The following is a 27,224-nucleotide window of genomic DNA, read 5'->3' as shown; positions in this document are numbered from 1 at the left end:
TTCCTGCTTTGTCTCAACCATGAACACATATTGAGAGGGGGCTCTTCTCAGTAAGAGAAAAGAAGGCACTCTATGGTAGAATACAGTATCTTTTTTTTTTTTTTTTTGAAGTGTAAGTCAAAGTTACAATGACCATCTAATCTGGTTTTAAAGCAACATTATAATAGGCTTTTGTCCCAACAGCCATGAAATGCTCACTTCGCATACAAGCTGATTTATCAGCCATCAATACACATAATGGAAAAAAAGATTCTTCTGTTTTTGAGTAAGCTAGCAAGGAGCTGAGTTCTACAGGTTGCATACAGGGACACAAATACTTCAAGCTTTTTCTGTTTTCAATGACTGTTTCTTCCAGAGGCTCCAGTTCAGTAAGATAATGTCTACAGCAGACCTTTAGGAAAAAGAATTCGTTAGAGTGAGCCACAGCACCCTAGAAATCCAACTCTGCATTTTACTGTTGTGCAGAAATGCCTTTTTCTCTGTGTATGTGTGTGTCTATGCATGTCTATATACTTTTTCCATCGGTAGCACATGCCCCAACACAAGAAAGTTGCAGCTGTCTCTTTTGTAACTGCTATTACAAATGTTCTTGCTATTATGAGCTAAAATTAGAGGCAGCAAGTTTTAATGACAACAACTAGTCAGGCTTCACAATCATGAGGTAATCCACCTGAACTTTTGACTTTTGAGCTGGATGCCTTACTAAGCTTTCAGGAAAAAATATGACTAGATTCCAGTCCCTTTTCTCAGGCAGACAGAAAGAACAGGTTCTGGAAAGCAGGAACAAAAAAAGGAAAACATGAATTTCTATTAAAAGTTATTTGCAATATGGAACTGTAAGCATAGCAGAGTGTCAGCTATTTTCAAAGTATAAATCAGAGTTGCATTCACCTTTTTCAGTTTAACAATGTTTTATTCCACATGTCATTTCTACTGATTATTGACTGTCAGTACATGTAAAAAACAAAACAAAAACCAACCAACAAACAAATCCTTCTTCTCTTTCAGGGTAAACTGGCAGGTTTGTGTGGAAATTTTGACAAATATACTTCAAATGATCTGACTACATCAAACAACATGGAAGTGAGAAATGCACAGGTGTTTGGAGACAGCTGGGTATTAGGACAGGTAAGTCCTAAGGAAAAATTTAGGAAAAAAGGATGATAATTTTAATTTATGAATGAACACGTTGTAAGCACATGATGTACAGGGATTTTCTAAACATTTTAATTCTTATGTCTGTAGATGTGAAATGTGTTAATAATGTCTTATGTCATAATAAACATATACTGCATTTAAATGAAGCCAAACGATCTTTTTAGGGAAGAATATCTTTCTCCCTGTATAAGAAAATTATCAGAGCTGTCTGGATTTCAATTTTCTACAAATTTACATATGTCGCTTCTGATATTTTGGATTCAGACCAATTTTAAAAAACAACCACCTCCTCTGGTGTTAGAGGCATCAGGATACTGAAAGCAAATAGAATCTGAACGCTGGAAAAAATGGCCTAGAAAAGGTTTCTTTCCAAATGCTGAGGAAGAAAAATAGTGATTGTTTTTAGCTGCAGTTTGTAAACAGAGAACAAACTGACAAAGCAGCGGTGGTGAAGGGGTGAAATTGAAAAGGCTCAGAACAGCAACAGGCACAACCCAGTATGGAAACTTGGTTTCTGAGAAGAAGGGAAGAGGATGTAGAGAGTGGATGACCACAACTGTGTTTTATAACTCAGGAGAATAGGTATTTTATTAATTTGTGCCGAGAAGCTGTAAGGTTTTAAAGCCTTGAACCTCCTGAAAAATCAGTATTTGTAAATCACTTCCTTAGGATGTCTATGAGAACCAGTTTTTAATCTGTTCTCTCCTTGACTCACTGCAGGAAATTGAACCAAAACCTCATGAAAGAATATTAAACCTATTCTGCTTTGGAGTAAAGATTTTGAGGCTTCTTTCCCTCAGTATCTCCCTTTGCATCTAATTTACTCTATATAAAATGTTTAAATTGTGTGAGTGAGCAAGGCAAGTGTGTAGTGTAGGTTGTTATACTGCTCATAGAAGGTGGTACATAAAGAAATGTATAAATACTTTGTATGAAGCTATGAATTTTTCTTTTCCAATCTATCAGTTCAGTGTCTGCTTTAAAAAAGTTTTTGTGTTTGCATAGCACATTAACTTCTAGGATGTTATGACTTTTGTTTATGCAGCCCAAACTTGCACTTGCCTTTTTGTGGTCATATCTCTCATTCTCTCTGTAAAATCTCACGTAATCTTCTGATTTCTGTAGCTGCCAGAGCACTCAGGATCTGAGTTCAATATTGGCCTTGCAGGCAGCCTGCGCTCAGCCAGCCTTGACACTTCATCTGCTTCCGCAGTAGGCGTTAGGGATTCTTTTCAGAAAGGACTTTTGGCCTTCATAGAGATGTATTCTGGTCATCTTTTCTGCAAAATCTAAGTACTGTGAAGGAGTATTTGACAGCTGGAGGCCTAGAACCCGACTGCTACTGGCAAATGCACTTGCATTGGCACCTGGAAGAGTGGGATGTTTCCAGGGTTTCTCCCTCCTGGGAGCGGCAGCCTGTCCCCCCATGGTGGCATCCGAGCATCTGCACAGAAGGACAGTGTAGGTGGGTGACTGCACTGGAGCTGAGGCTGTGCTGGGACACCCCAATGATGCCTACAGGTCCATCTTTACCCCCTCTTGGGCTTCCCTGCTGCAGCAAGAGAGTATGGGTTTGGATGAACTTGTGTTTTCTGAGCTGAGTGTCGTTATGTTATATTTTTCTGTTCGTTTATTTTTCTTCTTGAAGAGAGACTTTAAGAGAGGGAGTTGTATATCAGCCATTTTTGAGTTATCAAGATGATCTTTGACTCTATATTTTTTTTTATGGGTTGCTCTCTTCCTACCGCTGCTTCTTTATTTGAACTTACAGGGCTAAAGCCATCTGTAGTGTGACTCCATTTAAAGTCAGTGCAAAACCACCAGGGATGGATTTGGACCATGTATTTGTTTGTGATGTTACAGTTGGTTGCTCTGGTAATGATTATAATGTGTCACAAAGAAAACATTTTGTCTTCATGCGCTGAGCAGACAGCAGGAACACTTTAGTACTTCGGAACAGAACACAAAGATTCTTTTTTTGTGCAAATGTTTTCAATTATAACAACAAATCAGGGGAAGATGAAGCAAATAGCATTTAAAGTTTATTTTTGTTTTCTGAGTATGCAGGTATTGAATTACATGATACTATAATGTACCTGAGTCCATGGTAAACACACCTCTGTATAAAATGTTTGTGGTGTTTTTGCTTGTTTTTAAGTGCAAGAGCCCAAATGAAACACTAAGACCATGTGAGGTACATCAGAGCAAGTTCCCTTATGCCAAAAAGGAATGCTCAATTTTATACAGTGATGTTTTTGCACCTTGTCGCAATGTGGTAAGTTTATTAAATATCCAAGATGTGCTCTCATGTAGGAAAATATTAAACTTCCAGCAATAAATTTCTTCTTGCCATTCCCCTCAGCCTGGGCGCTGTGGAGGATACAGAGTAGAGCCCTGCAAGTATTTCTATGTGGGTGGGCTACGTTTGTGCAGAGCTCCTTGTTCCTTTCAAGACTGGAGCCTAAACATAATAGTGATAACTGGGAGCCATGAGTTAATGAACTGGATAATCAAGGTTCTGTTCTCTTTAGGCTTTATTTATATCTTTTATTTATATAGGTAATTAAAATTTTAAGGCTTTTGCATATATAGCAGGATTATAAAATAAGCATTTGTGTAAGGTGTCTACAGCTTATCTCATATGGTTCTATTTTGTTAACTGTCCTGTTCAATATAGAAAGAAATATGAGAGAGCAAGAATTCAGCTTCAGAGCTATCAGTACTTTTAACTGGCTGACAGCTTATCATCTCCTTTTTATCAAAACTCTGAGGTATGATGTCCTTGTTTTCCCAATACCTGGCTGAGCGTGGGACTTGAGTTACAAGAACGTCCTTAAGTTCAGTCTAGGTGAGATGGGGGCAACAATAGCTTGTCTGGGAATCTTTCATTCCATTTTAATGCACCCTTTATCAACACAAGATATAGTCTACACATTTTTCCCTATTTCTGATTTTAGCGTCCCAAAGGTATTTAGTTATCAGAGGTGCTTTTTTATACCTGTGCAAGCAAGAACCACTATGACATTTTGCCTCTGTCTCTTATTCTCTTTATGACTATTAATACTAAATGAGATCATTAGATGTCTCAGCTGAACCTCCTGACTTTCAGGACTGCAGTTTGATATCAACATGGTTAGGAATTTGCCTGAGGAGGAGGTTGCAGTAGCTTAACCCGAGAGATTTATTAATGTTGACTTTAGTTACTATGCAAAGAATTTTTTGAGCATGTGCCTGAGAACATGGTGATGAGTGTATTTTCAAAGTGGAAAGTAATAAATAAAAATGGAACTTTTGAGAGTTTTTAAGGAGCTGTATTATAATAACTCATAAAGAAGTTTTCTCTTGAACATTCATTTTCTATACCTTACCCATGTTGTGATTAGAATTTACAAACATTATGCCAAAAATTTAGCATAATTAAGTTAAAAAAATGCATGTCAGGTGCAAAACATGTCATTTAATTAGTAGTCAAGTATTTTCATACACACATATCCATCCTGTATGGGACGGCCTGTAAAACAAACATCTTTCAGGTGTTTTTATAACCTACTCATCAGTGTGTGAAAATATGGCTCTTACAAATGCAACGTAAAGTGACCTCCTATCAAGGATCTCTGCAGCTGACTGCTGGCTGCATGGGCGGGCAACTGAGCGCCAAGGCAAAAAGCCCAAGCAGAGACTGACCCTGGGGGCATGGAAGGAGCAGAAAGTGCAAATGTGAGTTTGAGGACATTTTTGGAGCAGCGCTCTTACAGTAGGTCCTGCTGTGCAGGTGGGGGAAGGTCCTGCTGTGCATGGAGGCAAGCTCCTGCCCATGGGACAGGCGGCCTCAGAGTTCAGCCGAGGCTGGAAAATCCTGTTTTCAGGGAGACAAAATCTTGTGTCTGTGGTTGGCAGTGACTGACGGATTGCAGTTGCCCGTCTGAGCGCTGAACTCAGCAGGGGCTGAGGAGCCTTGACACTCACAGAAAAAAAGGTCTTCCTCATAACTCCTGAACTCAGCAGGAGCTTTGACCTGAGGCTCCCAGTTTGTTACAACAGCAGGATGTCGCTGACCCATGGAGAGATGCTGTCCTGCAGACGTGACAGGTTCTTCTCTTTGGAGCCAATCTGCTCTGTGGTGGTTCCTGTGAAGTTATTAGAACCATTTTCAATGGAACTAACACTCTTGCTTCCCCCTCCAGTGGTATCCCTGTTTTTCAAAATAAGAAAAACAATGAAAGCAAAATGGCATCTCTCTCCACTGAAGACAGAAAAAGTCTTCGTATCCCTGCCAGCTTCTAGCAAGTGCCAGCTGAAAAGCTGTCTCCATGCTAGATAAGTCCTGCTTTGTTACTGTGATGGTATTTCTGTAAACTGACGTGTGGCATTTGAGTGCTGTACAACTGAGCTAGAGCAGAGTCTAAAAATGAGTCTAAACTGAAGAAAAGCATTGCTTTAAACATTCCATGTGTTGAATAAGAAAACTTTTTTGGAAACACTGCTCAATATTACAAAAAAGATGATTACAACCTATGAAATAATGTATCATGTAAAACCATGAAATAATGTGATAGGATTTTAGAGTGGGGAAGCGGATTTCTGATCTAATGAAGATTTGTGGGCAAAGTATATTAAAATCTTGATAAGTGCAGAAATATTTTTCTGCAAAATGTCATCAGCGTGCTCAAGCTTTCTTTCCCTGACCAAAACCCCCTCTACAGATTCTTACTTTAATTACTCAATAATCAGAGCTGCAGCTCTGACCTTGTTGTTCATGCAAAACTGGCAGGATGACTATAGATGGCAGCATTTGCCTTATAAAACCCCAGAACTGCCAGCTTCAATATACTCTCCAAAATCGATGAACAGCAACTGTGTGGACAGACATACTTGTTAATAATCACTGAATGAAATTTTCTCTTGGCATGTAATGTAGGTACAAGCTGATCATTCGAAGTATACTTTTTGTATAGGAATGTATCCAAACCTCAGAAAATGCCTTATTTTTGCGTTAAATTCTTTCAGACGATGCAGAGGTAGCACTCCTGCTTAAAATGGTGCAATAGGAATTTGTACAGCTCACGCAATTAAGTCACCAGCTCTTTTTTTTTTTTTCTTTCTTTTTTTTTCCCCTCCAGATTGATGTGACTTCTTTTGTGAAAAATTGTCACACAGATACGTGCAACTGCAATCTTGGTGGGGACTGTGAGTGCCTGTGTACCAGTATTGCAGCTTATGCCCACAAGTGCTGCCAACAAGGAGCAGCAATTCACTGGCGATCTCCTTCGCTCTGTGGTACGTGCCTGTGCTGGCTTCACACCGGAGCTCAACTGGGACATCTTTGGCCTTTCGCTGCCCAATACAAATATGACAGAAGCAGGTGGATAATAAATGTGCTGCTTCACAGTTTGCAAACTGTCTTTGTGTCAGCTGTTAGTCTTATACATTGAAATTTGCTGTCTTACCTAAGAGGACTGGCTGTGCTTAGGGTATGCCAGTGGGGAGGCTGGTGGAAAGACACTGGTGTACCAGATCCGGGGTACATCCAGCATTGTGCAGGTGGCTGCACAGAGATTCAGTCCATTCTACTTTTCATTGACAGTGAGGAGAGTTCCCAGGTATAGAATAATTCATGCTTCAGATCTGTTGCTGATGCATCTATTTAAATACAGCTGTATGTTATTGAATAAGAGCCAAAGGAAATAAAGTCATTTATTGAAATATATTACAGAAAATCGAACTTGCTCTGATGGAAATGAATTTTACATTTTTAGGATGCAGATATGCAGTGATTCTGTTGTTATTTTCTAATAATAATGATAATAATGTGCTTGTTTTCTTTTTCTTTTAGCTTATGACTGTGAATATTACAATCAAGGTATGTAGTATTTGATATTAATGTCCTTCATTCATCCTCCTATTTATATAGCTTTCTGAATACACTTGTTCTTCATGTTTTCTAGCATGCCAGCTAGCTATGTGCTGGAAACAAATCTCTATTTCTTGGTTCCAACATGGAATCTCCTTTATAAAGCATGTAGTTGCAGATAAGCCATTGACTTAAAGAAAAAAATTCCTACTTTGACCACTCTAGAATATTGAAGGCATCTTTGACATACTATTCTATCATCTTTCTTTCTGTATTACCCTATTTTGAGATATTTGTCTCTCTCCCCTATTCATTTTGTTTCCCTTTTAAAAACAAAAAAACCCAAGAGATGCTGTTCTTATTTCACTCAGACTAACCATGGGAGAAAATTTAGTTTGGTAATTTCTCTCTTTCACAGGTTAGAATGACTTTTTTTTTTTCTTTTTTTCTCTTGGTCTGATTTGGGTATGTGAGTTTAATGAGCTTAGCAAGTCAGCAAAGCAAGTCCCCATGGGTCTTTCTGCTCTATGTCCAGGAATAGTGGGTGGTGACGTGGAAACAGACATCGTGGTTGTAAGCAAAATAACACATCTGGCATCTCAGATGAAACGTGATACAGTGCACACTGCAAATAAAAGCCTTTGTAGCTTGTGCTGAGGAGAATCTCTATCAGCTGCAGCATTGCCGGAGGTTATCTCTTTTCCATTCTCCCTGAACCCTAGGGTAGGATTGCGTAGTCACAATCCCTCAAAACCACTGGACCTCCAAATCCATTCAAAAGGAGAGTATTGTATACCTGGAGTATTGTATGCCATTTTGCCACATAGTCCTTGCCTATTTAATATCATTATGTCATTTTACTGACTTTATCTTCCCTCCTGTTCTGCTAGGGATGTCTAAAAATACTGGTTTTCTGTGCAATATCTCACATATTACTTGAGATTTGTCCTGTATAAACACAGACAATCCTACATTAGTGAGGGATTCAAATACTGACACATTGGTGTGCATCTTACAAGGTTATATTTGAATTTTCACCTCACTGAACTAACTGCCTTTGGCACAGGGAAACTCAAGTCCTTTCCTCCAAAAATGAATAGTGTGGATATAATGCATCTCTAATGATACTGAGTTATGATTAATCTGAATTATAATTAATTTGGTATGATTTTTAGAAAAAAATTAAAAAGCCTTATAAATTCTATGAACATTTGTGACACTATACAATTATCTTCTAGGTTTTCATTCTGAAGTGGCTTGATCTGTTTTATTTTTCCTTCTTACATTGACATATAAAAGAGATTGCTCCAGTTCAATTAAAAACTCAATTTAATTGATTGATGGGCTTTTTCTTTGACTTGGTTTATGTGGTTTTAACACTGCTTCTGTTTTCAATGGTGAAGGTCAGTAGCCCAGCTGTGTTGAATGATTTTAGTATTCCCCAATGTCTCAATAATATTATCATATTCAATGTGGGGGTGTATTAATGCACCATGCAGCATATCTTGGCAGTCAGGGAGCAGCTCTGGAAAAATGTTAGCTTGTGTTTGTACTGAAAAATTCAGAACTGGGACCTGTTATATTTTGAAATTGCTAAGTTAGTCTTTTATGCAGAAGTCACAAATATTGTACTATAAAGAACAGCTCATTTGAATGAGAGTGGTATTTATTTAATAAACTAAATTCCTGTGGCATCCCCTCTTAGATTTGGATACTGTACATGTATGTTGTGGGGAGCAAGATATTAAAAAGGAAGGGAAACTTGACTAAATGCAATGATATGAATGTGACTTTTACATGTCTTTTTAGTGACTTGCATCATACAGTATATGTTTTTTTTCCTTCTCCAAGGAGTCTGGCTTAGTACAGTAACAGCTTGTAGATCCTGCTAGGTATAGCTGACTTTGCATGGTTTCCTTGCAATAGGGAATTTTGTCTTATCTAAAAAGTAGTAAGGTGTACTAGTTTGGGCTGGGATAGAGTTAATTTTCTTCATAGTAGTTTATATGGGGCTATTTTTGTATTTGTGATAAAAACAGTGTTGATAACACACCCGGGTTAGCTACTGCGTATACAGCATCAAGGCCTTATCTGTGTCTCACGTTGCCCCACCAGCGAGTAGGCTGGGGGTGCACAAGAAGTTGGGAAGGGACACAGCTGGGACAGCTGACCCCAACCAACCAAAGGCATATTGCAGAATATATGATGTCGTGCTCAGCAATAAAAAGTGGGAGGAAGTTTGCGGTGGCTGGTGTTGCTTGGGGTCTAGCTGGGCATTTGTCAGTTGGTGGTGAGCAATCGGGTTTTTTTGCATCCCGTTTTTTGGTTTTGCTTTCATTTGATTTCTTTTTTCCTTGTTAAACTGTCTTTACCTCAACCCACCAGTATTTTCAGTTCTTCCCCTCCAATTCTCTCCCCCATCCCACTTGGGAGGGAATGAGCGAATGGCTCTGTGGTGTTTCACTGCCTACTGGAGTTAAAGTGAAGAATGGCGTTATTTCCACCACCAAGTGCCAGCAAAACACCTTTTGGGACTGGGATGGCTCCTCCTCTCATTCTTTTTTGTTCTGCATGATGTCAAACTGTTGAGTCTTTACGGAAACTTTATCAATTACAGCTCAGTCCTGCTTTTGCTCAAGTCATAGGCAAAATATCTGTTAATACGTAGGCATAAACATCCAATGATTTAGAATGTGTCTTTTTAAGACAAATTGCCTCACCACTGCTTTAAAAATGGTCATTTTGTCACAAGCTTGTAGGCTTCACCTGCCTGTGAGCTCCAGTATAGTTTCCATATTAAAACAGTAGTTATATTCATGCAGTTTTCTTCAGAAATTGGTGTTTAACTTCCAGCTGAGCCAAATCTCATTATTATGAAAATTCCTTCCCTCTTGGAAGAGTCATATTTGAAAGGAGGTGTCTTAGGCTGGGAAAGGGTTCAGTCTTTTCACTGTAAGGATTAAAAGATTTCACAGAACTTACACATTTGGTTTATTACTCAGAAGGTAAGGTTTTAGAAGTACGCTGCTTTTGGTTCTTTCAGTGGGATACAGCGACAAAGATGGATGCTGTTGTATCTGGATGTATCCCCGTGAGCCTTTCCAGCCCAGCAGAAATAGCTCCAGGGGTTTGCTGCAGGGCATGGTTAGGCCAGCACCGTTTTGGCAGTGGTGCCAGTTGAAGCTGTTGTGACTGTTACATTGGCATGAGCTTTTGAATGACGATGTGGTGAACCAGACTGGAAAAATGAGCTGGTTGTTTTTCAGCTGGATCATGTCACTGCTGAAACACTTAGGATGGCATCATAAATGGGGGAGTAGGGGGGCAGAAACAAGTGGCTTGTGGAAGAGGATGAACTAGACAACTGCTTAAGCAATACTGCTGCCAAAAGTTGAATTACAGCCTTACAATTTGAGATCTGTTATTTTGGGGGGGGAATTGTCTTGTAGATCTTAGAGTAGCTTCAGTGTCTGTTTGGGGAATTAATATTAAAGTTGCTCTGTTGATCTTTCAAAGTATAGAGATAAGAACATGTAAAAGACTAAATATCATAAAAAAGCAGCCCAGATGGCTTTCTTGTGCAGGTCATTTTGTGAGGATAGCCAGCCACACTTTTTGTGTGCTCACTTTGTATCTGTTGTATTCTGGACAGCAAGCAAAGAAAAAGGGAGTACTTTGAGCAGATAGGTACAGACCTACTCCAGCATAACACCTTGAGGCATTGAGCTGTAATTCCAAATTTATTTGCTTCCAGGTATGGTGAAATATTTAAGGCAGTATATTATGTCAACTAAGACTTAAGCTTTGTATGTGATGCAAGGAGATGATTCTTTTTTTCTATTTGATTTTTCTTCCTTTAGGTCTTGGCGAAGGACCCTATATTTTGGCAAGTTATGGAGAGAATGACACAATTATAGGAGCTAACGTATCCAGTAGAAGGATATTTCCCCTGCCTAGAACGGGAGCATATGGAAATGTATTTTTCAGTTTCATGATAACTCCAGGTCTTTTCAAAGATAAATATTTATGTAAGTGTTCTCAACAATTTTGCTAATGGCAATACATTTTTTCAAACTATATGAATTAATTTTGCTGCATCTTCTATGTCTCCTAAAATAGTCTAGGTATTTTTAGTTACTGGAATAAGGGAGAATGAAGCAGCCAATTTCAAAACTGAGGAGGAATACTAATTTCTTTTATTTTTATTTTTTAATATTGAAACACCTTGCTGCCAGCTTTAAAGCTGACTTTTCAAAGATTTTTTTAGAAATATTGAAAAATACACATGAATAGAAGTCCTTTGTTAAAAAAAATAAATACTTTGTATAACTGGAAACTGGAAAATTTTGCACATGTATCTAGCAAGTATCAACACCGAAGGTGAATGCAGGATATTTTTGTTTCTAGTAAAATCACTTCTACTTTATCTTTTCTTCTTTTTTCATGACTTTCAGTGGACTATAAATTGTGCAACTGAGAACAACCAACCTGTCTCCTGCATTGTTAGTAAGCAGCATCTCCATACAAAGCACGTATCAGAGACATATCCAAACTATACAACCAAACCCAAATATTTTTAAGTATTTTTCCTTCTGTATATATTTTCCTTTCTTCACATGTATTGGGATTGTGTCAATTATGTCAATACAGATTTTGTCATGGCTTTTTCACAGAATTTAATTTGTTGAAAAAATCCCTCAAAAATCAATGTAGAGAAGGGCTGTCTTCACAGTAAAATTTGAAACTACATTCACAAGCAGTTGACAATTCTGCAGTGGAGAAATTATTTTTTTAGATATGATTTTGAAACAAGAAAGTACAGAAAAATTAATTCAGTCTTGTCAACTCTCCAACAGACGTAAAGTGGAAGTAAAACATTCATTATATCTATGCAGTACACGGGTAGTTTTCACATCTGTGAGGAATGAGATAATATTAATCTAGATTAAAGACTCTTCAAGATTTTATTCAAGTTGAAAACTAAATCTGAAGCCAGTCCTCTTCCAAGTTCTAAAATTTTCAAAGAATTTTCCTCACTTTTGATTTCTGGCATTGGTAGAGAAAATAGAGGGTCGTGTCTTTTATTTGGCCACAGTTTTTCTTACTGTATTGCTGGATATGACTGTATGTAAAAAAAGCCTGACCTCAAGGTGAAGTCAAGCATATTCTTACAATATTTGTGTGATGTTATTTATGAATGAAATTTTGGTACAGCTGGACTGTCAGGCATTTGTCTGAATTTGAGAAAACGCTCCCAATTTGAGCAAGTCCCAATTTGAGACTGCCTATGAATTATTTTGAAGGCTTGCAGTAGTAGGCTGAATGTAGTTTTGATCTAACTGATTAGCTCTCTGGTGGCTCTGGACTATGTCATCATTTGAAGTCTCCTTTAGACCCTGCATTTCTAACTTTTTTTTTTCAGTAACATAAACCTGAAATCCTTTGTTGTGAAAAGCAGTTGTTTAAAAGGAGCCACTTAACAAACAATATATAGATTTTAATCTCACCTTTAAGTTGTTTTCTGTGAAAATCTTACTTTTTTTTTTTTTTTTCTTCTGTGGAAGCTCTCTCTCTTGTTTCCCTTGAATCTGCTGAAAGACCAAACTACTTTCTGTACGTACATGACAATGAAACCGTTGGGTTGGAACAGTGGCAGCCAAGTGCCTCCTTTCGGAGACGAGCCACCTTCTTCCACCACCACGGCCTCTGGAGTCCGGGGCTTAGCGCCTTTGAACTGCACAGTAAAAAAGGCTTTTTCATCATTCTCACTTCATCCAGTGTTAAAGTGGCAAAGTACGATGATTCAGAAGAATTCAAACGTTTGAGCAGCTTTAGTATTGAAGGTAAATTTTGTATAATCCCCAGGGATAAGTATGGTTTCTTCTGCTTGCCTTTAGAGCATTTTCATCAACAATAGTAACAAATATTTTTTATCCTATTTTTAATTACTATTCTTTGTCTTCCACCCCATCTTCAAATGTTACTATTTTCTAATTTTTGCACATATGATGATCACTTTATATTTGAACTATATTTTCACTGCTTTACTCTTTGAAAATGAATGTGGCATGTTACAAAAAGATGTATGTTAATGTCTTGTTAGTGAGCTATAGATATCTGCTCTTTTAAATGAATGTATTTGTATTGCTTCTGTAACCAACAGTACTTTTGCAATGGTTAATTGATTTTTAAGGTTTTTAAACAGAATATATTGAAAAAGTGAGTAGCTGTTTGTATCTTTGAAGCTTTGGTGTCTTTTAGCTTGATTGAATTTAAAATACTTGAAATTGAAAACGAACAAAATCTCACCTATTTGAAAGTTCTCAAGAATTTCTCTACTTGGTTTTCACTTTTTCATTTTTTCCAAAAATCCCAATGTACATTACAGAAAAGGCTATAAATGTATAGTTTATTGACTACACAATCAATAAATAATATCTTTTCCTTCTCTTTCAGAACTCGGTGCATCTGTGCCTTATAGAAGGATGTGTGAATGGCGATATGAATCTTGTGCTAATCCTTGTGTTAAAACGTGTAGTGATCCTGAAGGAATAGCATGTAAATTCCTTCCTCCGTAAGTCAAATTAAGTTCAGTATTGCCACTGTATTGTATTTTTGTAATATGTGCACTGTATGCTTTCTGAAAATTACTGCAGCTGCAATATCCATTCATTTTTACTTATCCAGATTTCAGTATCACTCTTGTGAGCAGCTCTCACAAATCATGTGAAAACATTTGTAACAAGCCTCTCCTTTCCCACAGTATATATTCCTGTTTACATGCGATCTATCAAAACAAGAATAAAAGGGTTTGTATTTAGCCCAGCAGATTAACTTCTAGTAGTGGTTAGGTAGAAAATTACTAAATTAAATGAGGGTTGTTCCCTTCTATGGATTTATATTCACATCCTACACCAGCATCCCATGATGCTGTAAATGACTACATCTTTCTGGTGTTTATATGACAGAGCTCAAAAACTGGAGGAATAGTAAGGGTGGACTACGCCCTCTCCTGTAAGAGGAAGGAACTTTATGCTAAAAGATGCTTATTGGCATGACGTGAGGGATTTCACACTGCTAATGTTACATTGTCAGTAACAAGGTTTCCTGTCTCCATGGATCTCCCCTGGCATCTATGGAAGTGTAATTTTTTAAAACAAACTAAAAGGAAAAGTGCCTAAAAAATCAAGGCATAAAGTCTGGTGGAAAAGAAATGGTATTTTGAATTTCAGGGTATCTCTCCCTAGGCATATGCAGTTTATGATTAGGAAAGTTACTAATATTGCTAATTTTCTCTATTGGTATTCTTAGCTTTTTTCACATGGGTACAGTGGTTGTTAATTTAATAATCAAAATGAAAAGGCAAGGGACTTGTCTGCACTTTCCTACTCTGAAAGTGCACAAGAATGAGACTTTCTATAGAATCCATTTAAATATTTTTAATGTCTCAAATGAACATATCTGGATAAAACAGTGGTCTTATAGTGAAGTTCTTTGTCCTGTGGGAAATCTTTCTGTTTAGGGATCTGAATTTCAACCTGGTTGTGGAAGCAGAAATGTCCAAAGGTATTATGTTCATCAGCCTATGCAAAGAATTGATTGTTAACAATTTAGAAATAGAATTGTGCTGTTCAATGTCTTGTTGACCTTAAAATGCCTCAAAATTCTGTGTTCACCATTACACTGGAAAGTTCTTAGAACTCTGATGGTGAAGATATTCAAATGTTTCATTTTGCCAAAGTGAAATAATTTAAAATTAATTTATATTTCTATTGCGGCATTAGAATTAATTATACAATATTTTAAAGGGTTGAAGGATGCTTGCCATACTGTCCCAAAAACATGATCCTCGATGAGGTCACACTTAAATGTGTTTATCCAGAAGACTGTAAGTATATTTTATTATATTGGTCTAATCTTATAAATCACTCTAGAGATTCCAGGAAAGGTTTTAATCAAATGTACATTGTTGCTTTTTATTAAATACTTTACCAGATGAAGACTCTCTCTGGGACATAGACTCAATTCCCAAGTCATCCAAAATACATCCAAATAAGCCATATCTAAAGTTGAGTTCTTTCATTTCTCTAATACTGTGTTAAATCTAACTTTTTGTGATGGTGTTATACTCATCACAACTATATTTGATTATATACTGCTAGTATATCATATGTATACAAGAGAAAGATCCCAAATAGAAGAAATACTGCTGTGGCGAAAAGTTCAGACACTTTAGTTGAGGAGCCACCACTAACAAATTCAGTGCATCCATTTCATAACTTCTGGTGTGTGAAGTTACCACATTATTTGATTATTTTGGGGATAGAGTATTCTTTTAACATAAAGATTACATTTTAATACTGTCTCTTACTTTATTTTACAAGTTTTGAATTAAATACATTATGTTTGATAGTTGCCAGTATGACGTTATCTCATATAGTATACTAATTTCCAAAGATACAAAAGAAGATAACATATTCTATAATACATTTATTCCAAATATTTTACTGGTTTGGATTTACTGAATTTTCCATGGCATTCCCTTATTGCTTCAAAACTGCTCTGCAAAATCAAGGTTTTCGCTAATAATAAAAAAATAGCTACTCCATTTGCAAAGAAAATTAGAAAACTTCTTGAGTCAGCTGTGCTCCTCAAAGTCATCAGGCAACCTGGAACCACTGGCAAGTTATCTTCTCAGCAAAACAATGCTCTGATTTTCTAATGTTTAAATGGGACTTGAGCGGAGATAGATGTTGCTATTTTGCTTTACTAATAATCCATAAAAGACAGTGAAACATGCATTTTTTCCTTTTAGGCATACCTGTGACTCCTACAGAATCTGGAACAAAAACTTCACTGTTAATCTCTCACATGGGTTTTACCACAGGGAGATTTCCTCAGACACATCCTTTATCTGTTACTTCAGGGACTGAGTCAACTCATACCGGTGTGACAGCCAAAATAACCACGAAGGCAAACACAACTTTAAGGGGAATGAATATGTCGACACAGTCCATTACAGACTTTTATTCACTGGAAGCATCTAATGCAGCCACCTATTCAACATTTTCATTACCAAGTACAGTGAAGCCTTCTGATGTACTTCACAGCACAGCCAGCCCTACTGTCCTTTCCAAATTCATCTCTTCAACAGATTTTCCAACTGCTCTTCAAGCCTCAGCAGTCACCTCACGTACTGTCAGTTCTACTGCATCTATAACTTTACCCGTTACAATAGCAACTCCAACAACCCTCCTCAGTGCAAGTCCTATTCCAACACATTCTGCGTTATTAACACCCACTTCCCTAATGGTAGTTCCATTTCCACTTGAAACATCAATCACTCAGCTAGGAACTGTTCCCCCTACCTCAGCATTAACAACTTTAAGTTCCAAGCTATCTTTTGTCACTTCTGAGCTGCCTGCAGGGATTGGGAAGAGTAGGAGTCCTTCAGTAAGTCATTCTAAGGGAGCAGCAATATCTTCTGAAGTGTCTTTGTCTGCTTTGCTGGCTGGCAGAGCAACTTTCACAAGACCTGTATTTCTTCTAGGCTCACGGTTGTCGCTAAACACATCTGCTTCTCCTATGTCAACTTTGTCTGTTAGAACTAGGTCTGGCATTGGTCAAATTGCAGTTCACCCAACACAGATTTCTGCACTGACTTCAACTGTTCAAACGCCTCAAATTCCTATGACTACTAGATTTGCTAGCTTTGACAAAAATTTTCCTCAATTAATCACAGCTTCATATTTTGAAACAGCAAAAACCTTGTCTAAAACGTCTCTGATATCTTTAAATTCGAGTTCTTTAGCTAGTTTTTCTCTAAAGCCATTTTTATCTTCAGCGGAAATTTCAGTGACTGTTCCCAAGCAAACATCTCCGTTAATAAAAGGCAGTATTTCTGCTGTTCTGCCCATAATGACTGTATCTTCATCTCAAGTTGCTTCTCAAATCCCTGTAAGCACTTCTTTGAGTCCTTCTGTAACACGCACACTATCTATACCAGGGCATTCTTTGATTACCTCGCTGAAGCCTAAAGCTATGGCAGATGTCACTGTTGCCTCCAAAAGTCTTTATAAAGTACCTTCCACTGCTTCCGCTCTTCTAGTTGATACAACAATCTCTAATATGTCTATAGCAAGTAAAGCCTCAACAGAAAATAAATACATAAAGCACACTGATGCCTTTTCAGTGTCGTCCATTTCTAAAAAGCCAAAGAAATCCAGTAGTTCTACAGTCTTCCCTCCTAGGACTTTGGTATTACCTCTAAATGCTACATTAATAGCCACTTCAGAAATTACAGACTACCCAAGCAGTTCACACACAGGATTGAAAAATGACACTGTGGCACAAATTTCAAGCACTTTCATTCCTAAAGATCCTTCTCTTACAAAGCCACCATCTTTATTTACAATCTTGTTATCAACATCAGCACCATCTTATGTGACATCTCATACTACAAGTTCTTCATTGACTCCCAGAGACAGTAGGACATCATCACTAACACAAAATATAACTGCTACCCAAACACCAGTTTCACCTCTAGATACACAAGAAACCTCAAAAAGTCCAGTTATAGACTTTACAACTTCTTCTGTAGCTTTTTCTACGTTCACTTTAAACATAAGCCCTCCTACCAGCCTTTCAACAGCGCTAAAAACTTCCATTATAATGCCCTCTTTACTAATGCCTACAACTCCTGAAGCCACTTTAGAAAACCAATCCAGTAGGGTCTCTATGTCTTCACCTCCTCCTAAGACCACTCGTATCTCTACTATTTCTCTAGGAAAACAGACTTCTTCAGTAAGTTCTTCAGAAGAAGATGGAACAATATCAGATGGAATCATCACTCAATCCACTACACCAAGGATCATGAAAACAACAGTGAATGCTACATCCTTAAAAACACCTTATATTTTTGCAAAAATACCACCTAGCTCTTCAGCCAGTTTATTAGTTGCTTCTGGCACTACTGTAGCCTCTGGGATTACTACAAAAACCACTGATTCTTTTGTTGCCAATTTGGGATTTTATAGGGCTTCAGCTTCAGTTCCTACCACCATAGAAACACCCATGCATGTGTCACAGGAATCTTTATTTACATCTGCAGCGACTCAAGCTTCACAGAGCACTGAAGAAACTCCAAAAATGATGGTTAAAACAACTGGTACTGCAAGTCCATTATCAAAGATGAAGAGTACCTCATTTACAGCTTCAGAAGTTAAATATGCAACCTCATTTGAAAGAACTGTGGATATTTTAGAAAGTGGTGAGACTTCAGATGAGCAAAGAAATGTTACCAAGACAAAGTTAACTACAACAGAGAAATCGTCCCTGCCTTTTTTTACAGTATCTACAGGTCAGAGTTTGCCTTTTTCAAGAAATACCACGTCAGCAAAAAATCTCTCTCTTTCTGGAGCCCTGGATGTAACAACATCAGATTGGTCCAAAATCCCAACACAGAAAAACATTACACCTTATTTCAATTTAGCAGAGCCCACAGAGCTGCAGACCAGAACTATAATAGATTTATCTCATTCTAGTGGTGGAATGGCTCTGCCTTCCTCTTCAGAGCCTGTGAAAACACTAACTTCTCTGGCAAGCACAGAAACAATGACAGCTACAGCTGACAAGGCTTCCTTTGGTACAATGATGCATACACTGATGTCTACATCTTCCAGATGTGTGGTATGACCAGTTTTACTTGCCCCTGTGTGTTAAAATATGTATTGCTTTTCAGTCCATTCTCTTACGCTATGTATGTAATATCAGAGATTTAAAATATCTCCCTTTTTTATTTATATATTTTAAAATACCCAATTATTCTTAGAGGATTGTTGTATTGCTGCTCTTATACTGCTATATTTTGCAACTTGGATGTATCGCTCTTGAATAAAACAGCTTTTAAAGCTACATGCTGATATAGCAAAATATATTTCTGAGGTGCAGAAAAAGCCATAATCCATGGAATTTTGAGGCTTCTGCATACTCTTACCCTGTCTTTCTTTTTTCCATCTGTTTGTTCGTAATAGTGTTTAAAATGATGGGAATGCATGATTCTGTATTTCTTAAAATGCTTCAGATTATTACTGAATATAACATGTAGCCTCAATGCATAATGCTTTACATAGAGTGTTCCACCAAAGCTAGATGGAACAGGAAAGGTGTGGGTGAATGGATGTGCATCATTGTCACCTGTTACAATCACACAAAAGCTATTAATTCCAAAATAACTGATGAAGGGTCACGTAGATATGCTGATTCTGCCTCAGAGCAGAGCGATGAACAAGCGATGGCTTGGACTTCATAAGGGCAACGAATGTAAAGTTGATTCTGGATGTTTTTTCCGTATATGACAGCCAAGATACCTTGAACCTGTCGACAAATGTAGCCAGTATGTATGTGTTAATACGGGTTGGATGCTATACAACCTTTCAAGGAACTGCCCTAAGGATGTGCAGAAGCCAGACTGTGGTTTTCGAGGAATGCCAGTTCAAGTCAACACTGATAGTTGTTGCCCAGAATGGGAATGTCCCTGTAAGTCACTGCTTTATTTTTAAATACAACATAGAGCCTTGATCTGTAAATTTCAAGTAATACATTAAGGGTTTATTACAGTGGGAATATGAGGTTGAAATTAATTTAGAAGAGCTGTTCATCAGCAAAACGGAATGAAATACAGTGAATGTTTTGGTATCTTTGAGTTAACATTCAAGAGAGCAAAAATATTTTGTTTTGAATGAAAACATTGAAATAAAATCTGCAACATGAACATCAACATTTTCCAGCTGAGACTTTTCAGAATTTATATCAGTAGAAATTTTGAGATTTCAACATTTTGTGTAGAAAACAAATTAAATAGTGGCATTTTCTGAAAGACAGAACCCCCAAATTTCAGTTAACTCTAACTGCAGTTTTTACTCATGTTTAGAAACTGCAGAAACTGGCAGATGACTGTCTGCCAAGGGAAAAAAAAACACACCGAAGACAAGTAATACAAAAAATCTTGCAGCATTACAGAAACCAATATCGCACTTTTAAATACTTGTCTCAAGATAGGACAGAGCAGTGTCTTGTTATCAGTATCTCAAAAATATGTAGATTTTAATGCATATATTTTATCTGACAACGTACAGATTCATTAACCTTGTCTGGAAAACATTGACTTAAGTGAAAATTTTCATCAATTTAAACTTTCTCCCCTACACTGGACACAGAGCAGTTGGTTAAGGTATTCCCATTGACCAACATAAGATGTGTATTTCTGCTTATGGCTCAGTATGCTGTCTGCAGAACAAGGTCATCAATGTATATATGAACATATGCCATATGAAAGCAAATATTGCTAAAACTGAAAGTTTTTAGCAATGCCTTGTATTCGGTTTTGTGGTAACCTCATTAAATGACAGTTATTTTTTAGGTCAATGTTCTGTACTGTCAGAACTGAGCGTTATTACATTCGATGGAAACAACATTGCCCTCTGCAATATGGCTTCCTACATTTTAGTCAAGTTACCGGGAGAAATTATTGTTGCTCATATTGAAAAATGTCCTGCTAATCAGGTAAGATTCTTGCATTTCCACAATAATTGTAATAGTTTCTTGTCTTTTTGTGTTACAGGTATGAAATTCTGCAAAAACGTATCACTTCTTAAAACTTTCAGATAAAAGCCGTACCCATTGAAAAATGGCCAGTTATTTAATTTTCAAGGAGCATGCTTCATCATGCTGTCTACAGAAACGAGTTTTATCTCAGGTTAAACAGTAATTGTTGTATTACGTTATAAGGAAATTCAAATGTAGGTTCCTTTTAAATTATCAGGGGTGATATAACTTCAGGCTCCCCACCCACAGCCACAAATTCTTGAGGCTCTGAATTTATACTTTAAAATATGGTCGAAATACTAAAATATTTGGAATAGTCACAAAAATCTTCTGTAGTTATTTTAGGAAGGTATTAATGAGCTTGGGATTAGTGTGATGAGTTGTTTTTTGTAGTTCTCTAACTCTGCATTGCGTACAGAGGGGATCCAGCCTTTTTATTTTTAGACTGCCAGTTTAGGTCAGGTTAGTTTCATCCTTAGAGTCTGTACATACATTTCCTTTGCGTTGTCCATAGCCCTAATTTATGCAACCCTTGAACAACTGGCTTGTATTGCCACCCTTGCTTTGAGAATGAACAAGCTCCTGATGAGGAACTTCATCAAGCTTCTTTCCTTCCTATCCCTATCCGGCCTCATATCTACTCTCCCTGGGACAAGTGTACATCTGATTTTTAAGTCCTGAGTCTTACACTGTTTTAGAGGTTTTCTTTTAAATTGCTCTCTTCACTGTTCTTGGTTGCAGTCTAAATGAGTAAATGCCGCTCACACAGGGAGAGGAGCCTTAGAAGTCTGTAGCTGTAGTTCTTTAAGAAATAGTTTTTGAAAGGGCTTTGCAGCATATGCTGAATCTCGTGATGCTAGTAATGAATTGCTCTCAATGTTAAAGCTGTTTAGATAAAATCCAGCTGAGGTATGGTATATACAGCTGCAATTTTGTGCAGAAAGATGCCTTGGTAAAATAGCAATTTTATCAAAGTTAGGTCAGGGGATTTTATTTGCATGACCATTGTATTTCTACGTATTTTTAATTCAACTTGTTCAGGTCCTTGTGTTATCTTTTCTGTATTATTTTCCACATAAACCCCTTTTTGATTTAAATCTTTAACAAGTAAATCAAGTTTCTAAAAACAGTTCATAGAAAGGTGCACTACATTGGCTGGGAAATGTGTATTTTTCATTATTTTTAAGGAATATTTAAATTACTTTAATTATGAAGCTGATTGTAGAACTTCAAACACAAAGAAAACAGTCAACTTATTTTTGCCAAATAAGAATGCTACTGATTATCATTGCACTTCTAATCTATTTTAATGTTTTCCAGAGTGCAAATTCAATAAGAAAACTAGTAAGTACTTTTTTCTTTTACTAATTATGAAATATACTAATATTACACATGTTGAAAAATTCCTTATAGCACTGGTAGAGAATTAGAAAAACAGTAGTAACTAAACTTGTTTGTCACTTTTCTTTCAAGGTTCCCCCTGCAAACACTTCAGGGCTCTGTTTTAAGAAATTAAATGTAACAACACACACCTATAAATTACTTATCAATCGTTTAGCAAGAAAAGTAAGTATGTACCACCAGTATACAGCATGTGTACACTTAAAGATAGCTGGAGAGCTATCCTGTTGTAGAATGCAATAGATCAGACTTCTAATGAATGTACTACAGGATTACGATCACTTTTGCAGTTCAGGTTCCCAGTAATTCATAGTATGCTAGAAGCAAAAAGTATACATTTCTGGTACTGTGCTTCACTTATATGTTATATATCCCAAATGACACTTCAGAGTTCTTTTGGGATTTTAAGGAAGCTGCAAAAGGCATATAAAGTATAAACTTGAGACTATATTTCCAGAAAACTGAGAACTAGACAGAAATGTTCTAAGACGTGAGAAATACTTAAGCTGTCTTTCCTGCTAGTCAATAACAGGTCGGAACAGATAAATTTGAATAATTGGGATAAGGGTTGGCGTTGGTTTTTTTTATCATACTATAGGTGATAAATAAGCTTTATAGCTTCCTTAATTAGAAAGATTTTTGTATCATTACTTTTTCTCATGCTTACTTCATTTGCAGTTATAGGAAATCTGTGATTTAAGCACTGTAACTGTTTTTGTAAGTGGCAGAGGCTGTAAAAATATCCTTTGCTATAAAATGCAAAGACATATGAAATACATCTTCACAATCTGTTTTTATCACTAAAATTTATTTGGTTTATTTTAGGTAGTAGTGGATTCTGTAATTCAAGCATTACCATTTTCAAAAGAAGGACTGAGTATCCAGGATACTGGTGCAATGTATGTCGTTAATACCCCAGCTGGTATTAGCATCAAGTGGGCTCACGTTACAGGCATCATAGATATACAGTATGGATTACACTCTAACACATCGATGAAGACAGAAGGACTTTGTGGTGAGGCAATGTTTTTCTTATTTAATAATTTCCGATTCAAAATGTACACCTCCCTTTTTTGCCTGTGACCTGCTGTCCCTACAGCTCCCCTTGTGACTCCCATTAACTACATTGACAAGCCTATTTGAGGTGGGCTTGTGAAATTCCATTAATTAATAATAATAAATCAATAATTCTGTTTCAAAGCACCGCTTGCTAATAAAGTAGTTTTCAGAGCAAGTAATGACCAGTACATTGTATCTAATTAAATTTTAAAAATGTACTCATCTCTGCCTGTGTTTAACAATATTGTTGAAGTCAAGTAAAGAAAAGGGAAAAAATTTCAATGGAGAAGTGGCTGCTGAAGAAGTTCAGGTAGTGACAGGATATTTCAGTGATTATTGAAGAAAACAGTAACTGTGAGATGTCAGCAGTGGCAGCGGCAAATACTGATAAAAGGTGCATCTTGGACAGGGTCCAAGTCCCCTGAGAATCCAAATTCAGACCTCTCTAAGGTTGGAACCAAGATCCAAAATTGTGCTGAGGTGTCTCAGACTTAAATTACAATGACAGTAAATTTAGCATGTTTCAGGCTTCCCTGATAGCCTTTTTATAATTCTGCCAGTATGAATTATATGGAAAAGTGTAAGGAGGTATTGTAGAGTTACTTTAATTCTATCATAAATGTTAATTTTCTGGTGCATTGTAATTTTACAGAATCCATATTGAACAGGAAAATGAACTTATTGTTGTCGTTTAAACTGCTTTTAGTTTAAAAAGCAAACAAAACAATTCAGATATGGTTTAAATATACATATAAACAATTAAGTTTTTAAAATCAATTGCTATATTCTGCATGAACAAAAGGAAAGGATCTCCTAGATCTAGTGATAGAAAGCGAATGCTGGCCCTGCCATGTACCACATCTTCTCCCAGTATGATGATTTGCATGCTGAAAAAGATTGGGATGAGATGAGGTCAAATATAGGAAGGATTATAGAATAGTTACTCTTTGTGCCATGAAGAGACAGAAAGAGGAAGACTATGCAGACAAATCCAGCCTCCACTGTAAAGTGTTGCTCTACCTGATATTTTGCAGTAGTCTGAAGCCTCCTTTAAGTCCTTTTTCCCTATTCTCTGCCATTTGTTCCCATCTGGGACTTTCCTATCCTCTCCCTCCCATACTGAAAACATTGTGGGATTATGTGGTAAATTTGCTTTATTTTTAAAGCTGCATTCATTCTGCAATTCTGTAGTACGGCCCTACAAATTTTAACACCAGCGCAGTTTGTGGGATGCCGTTGGGACAGCAGCAAGAAGCAGAAGTGTTAAGAATACTGGAAAGCAGTGCTACTGTCAAATGCTTTTATCATGCAAATACCATCCTCTGTGTTTCTCCGTGCTGTCTGAGAGAACAACAGCCTGTCATGCCAGGCAAGCCCAGCTTTAACACAGGACCCGGGAGAGTATCAGCATGCAGAGCTGGAAGCATGAAGGCGAGGACATAGGGTGTGGTTAGCAATGCAGAAGGAAAGAGGAAAAAAGGATATGGGAACTTTGGCTGATCAGTCCCTGGGATGTAAACACTATTATGAAAATTAAAATTCTGGCATTAATGACTTGTTATGTGCTTATAGGAAGCACATGTTTTCATTGATGAATTAACCGAATACATACAATAATGAATTCAGGTGCCAATGGATGTCAGAGGTTTGGGTTGGGTGGGTTTTTTCTGTGGTTTTGTATTCATAAATTGAATGAGAAAAATATTTTCTCTAGAGAAGGCAATTTGTTCATCAAAAGATTCCCTTTACAACTTCTTGTATTTAGAATGTTCAATTAAGTTTCAATGCAGTGTCATATCATCAGCAACGTGCAATTAATTTGAAAGCCATCTACATTTACTCCCATGGAGCTGATTGCTGTTCAGTAGAATGAGATCAGAATCTGATACCATGTCAGCGAATTTGCTACACTCAACAGCACATTTTGCCAGAAGTTTTTCTCAAAAGTTAATGCATTGTTAGGAAAAGTCTCATTGCTTGTCTTGTATGATCAGCTTGTTTTGCTGAGCAAATGAGCTGACAACTAAAATCAGAAGTAGAGAGTTGGAACTACAGTGGACATCATATAGCTGCTTTCATTTACAAATTGAGATGTCTAAGTCTCACAGGTGAGCCTGATGGTCAATCGCACCTTATCAAGTATCTTTTCCTTTCCCAAAGGAAGTAATATGGCATGTCTGTTTGTGCTTTGAACATGATGCTCTGTCTCCAGGGGTGTGTAATGGAGACCCTACTGATGACCTGAAAACGCAAAACAGGACCGTAATTACAAACATGGAGGAAATTGAAGTGTTCATTAAGAGTTGGGAAATCGAGAAATCACTTGATGTAACAACCAGGAGGCCAGTAAGAAACTGTACTGAAGATAACTGCACATACTGTATGGAATTGTTAAACAGAAGCATTTTCACCCCTTGTCACAAGAAAGTGAGTATGAAGATTGGAGAAATTTCAGGTGCAAATGAAATAAAGGGTGTATAGTTAAGAAAAGAGTGAGAGATACAGACTTTTTTTTTATATTTTGCTTATTTTCATGACTTGACAGCTGGGTGGGTGGCTTTAATACCGCTGTCGTGTTGGCTTTAATACTTTTGTCACATTGCCCATTGTAAACACACATCTATATAGATCCCTACGCTATTATGCTGTTTCTTAAATTATTGAGTAAGCTAAGCTCTAAGGAGAGACACCAGATCATCATCTCAACACAAATGCATTCCAAAAGAGTTATTTTTAATAAATGCTTTACACAAGTCACTAGAATGGAAAGCCTTATGCTTCTGCTGCATACAACAACTCATGCAGTCTGAGACTGATTGGACTAAAGAAATTTCCAGTTAAACAAATTTTGATGTAGTCACTATTACATTGACAGTTTGGTAGCATTTTTTACAGAAACCATTCTCATTTGTTTCTGGACACAGTACTTTCTAACGGGGATATAGCTGTAGCATGCAGACAGCCACAAGAGGTAGGTAGTGCAGCACAGCTGCTTCCCGGAATGGGAAATAAGGATGCCCCAAGTCTCTGAGGTCTGACTTACTTTTCCCATTTAATTCAAAATAAAAAGGATGAATTACTCAAGTGGCCCATTCTTTCTCAGAGATAGACATGTCCAGATTCCTGATTCACTTCTTGCTGTTCTGCTTTTCCACCCTTGGTTTGCATTGTGTTACTCTTTGGTTTTCATCACAGAGAAATGTTGTTAAAGGTATTGCAGGCAGCTGAGCCCCTTCCTTCAAACTCCCCAAGACCTCTCCTCACTTTCCCCAGGTAGAAAAAAAAAAGGAGGGAATTCTTCTGAAAGGAAGGGGTTGAAGAGATTTAAAAAAAAAATAAAAATTAATAGATATTTGCCACAGAAACTTAATGGGAAGCAGCAGTGGAATCAAACACTGAAATCAAGAAGGAGAGTAGCACCAGTGGGTAGCAGGATTATTTTCATAATTTTCATAATTGTTTTAATGTGTCTCATTTTAAAATAATTAAAGGGAAGTGCAGCACAAAGGAATTCCAGCCACTCCAGCCAGTAAGTCAACCCAATTTAAATGCCTCTCTTGAGATGCAGGTAGCATGGGGAATAAACATGAGGAGTTACAGACATGCACATGCCTGCAGGGCTATGACCTTATTGGCATCACAGAGATGTGGTGGGATGGCTCCTATGACTGGAGTGTTTGAATGGAAGGATACAGGCTCTTTAGGAAGGACAGGCAGGGGAGATCAGAAGGGGGTGTCACCCTTTTTGTCAAGGACCAGCTGGAGTGCATGGAGCTCTGCCTGGGGATGGATGAGGAGAGCTTATGGGTCAGGATGAAAGGGAGCACAGGGACAGGTGACAGTGGGGGTCTGCTACAGTCCACCTGACCAGGAAGACTAAGCAGATGATGCCCTCTATAGACAGATAGGATCAGCCTCACGTTCACAAGCTGTGGTCCTCATGAAGGACTTCAACCAGTATCTTTTGGAGGGACAACACAGCAGGGCATAAGCAACCCAGGAGGTTCTTCTATGATGGGGTTACAGCATTGGTGGATAAGGGAAGAGCAACTGATATCTACCTGGACTTGTGCAAAGCATTTGACACTGTCTCGCATGACATCCTTGTCTCTAAATCGGAGAGACATGGATATGACAGACGAACCACTCA

At 37.5% G+C, this 27,224-nt stretch overlaps 1 protein-coding gene across 1 annotated transcript in view; it reads left to right on the top strand.

Annotated features, from left to right (window-relative positions):
- The window catches only part of OTOGL (otogelin-like), a 97,316-nt gene that overhangs the window by 51,462 nt on the left and 18,630 nt on the right, over positions 1 to 27,224 (top strand). Inside the window, 17 exon segments of the mRNA XM_009882672.1 lie at positions 1,009 to 1,128; positions 3,317 to 3,433; positions 6,279 to 6,435; positions 6,992 to 7,018; positions 10,870 to 11,037; positions 12,574 to 12,852; positions 13,466 to 13,583; positions 14,818 to 14,897; positions 15,825 to 15,846; positions 16,075 to 16,123; positions 19,321 to 19,335; positions 19,369 to 19,546; positions 20,430 to 20,572; positions 21,935 to 21,958; positions 22,088 to 22,180; positions 22,841 to 23,030; positions 25,287 to 25,501. Coding sequence (XP_009880974.1) covers positions 1,009 to 1,128; positions 3,317 to 3,433; positions 6,279 to 6,435; positions 6,992 to 7,018; positions 10,870 to 11,037; positions 12,574 to 12,852; positions 13,466 to 13,583; positions 14,818 to 14,897; positions 15,825 to 15,846; positions 16,075 to 16,123; positions 19,321 to 19,335; positions 19,369 to 19,546; positions 20,430 to 20,572; positions 21,935 to 21,958; positions 22,088 to 22,180; positions 22,841 to 23,030; positions 25,287 to 25,501 — 1,995 coding nt within the window.

This window comes from Charadrius vociferus, unplaced genomic scaffold (assembly GCF_000708025.1).
Source record: "Charadrius vociferus isolate BGI_N301 unplaced genomic scaffold, ASM70802v2 scaffold72, whole genome shotgun sequence".
Taxonomy (NCBI): domain Eukaryota; kingdom Metazoa; phylum Chordata; class Aves; order Charadriiformes; family Charadriidae; genus Charadrius; species Charadrius vociferus.
Note: the sequence above shows the minus strand (reverse complement) of the source record. Positions and strands in the feature narration are given on the sequence as shown.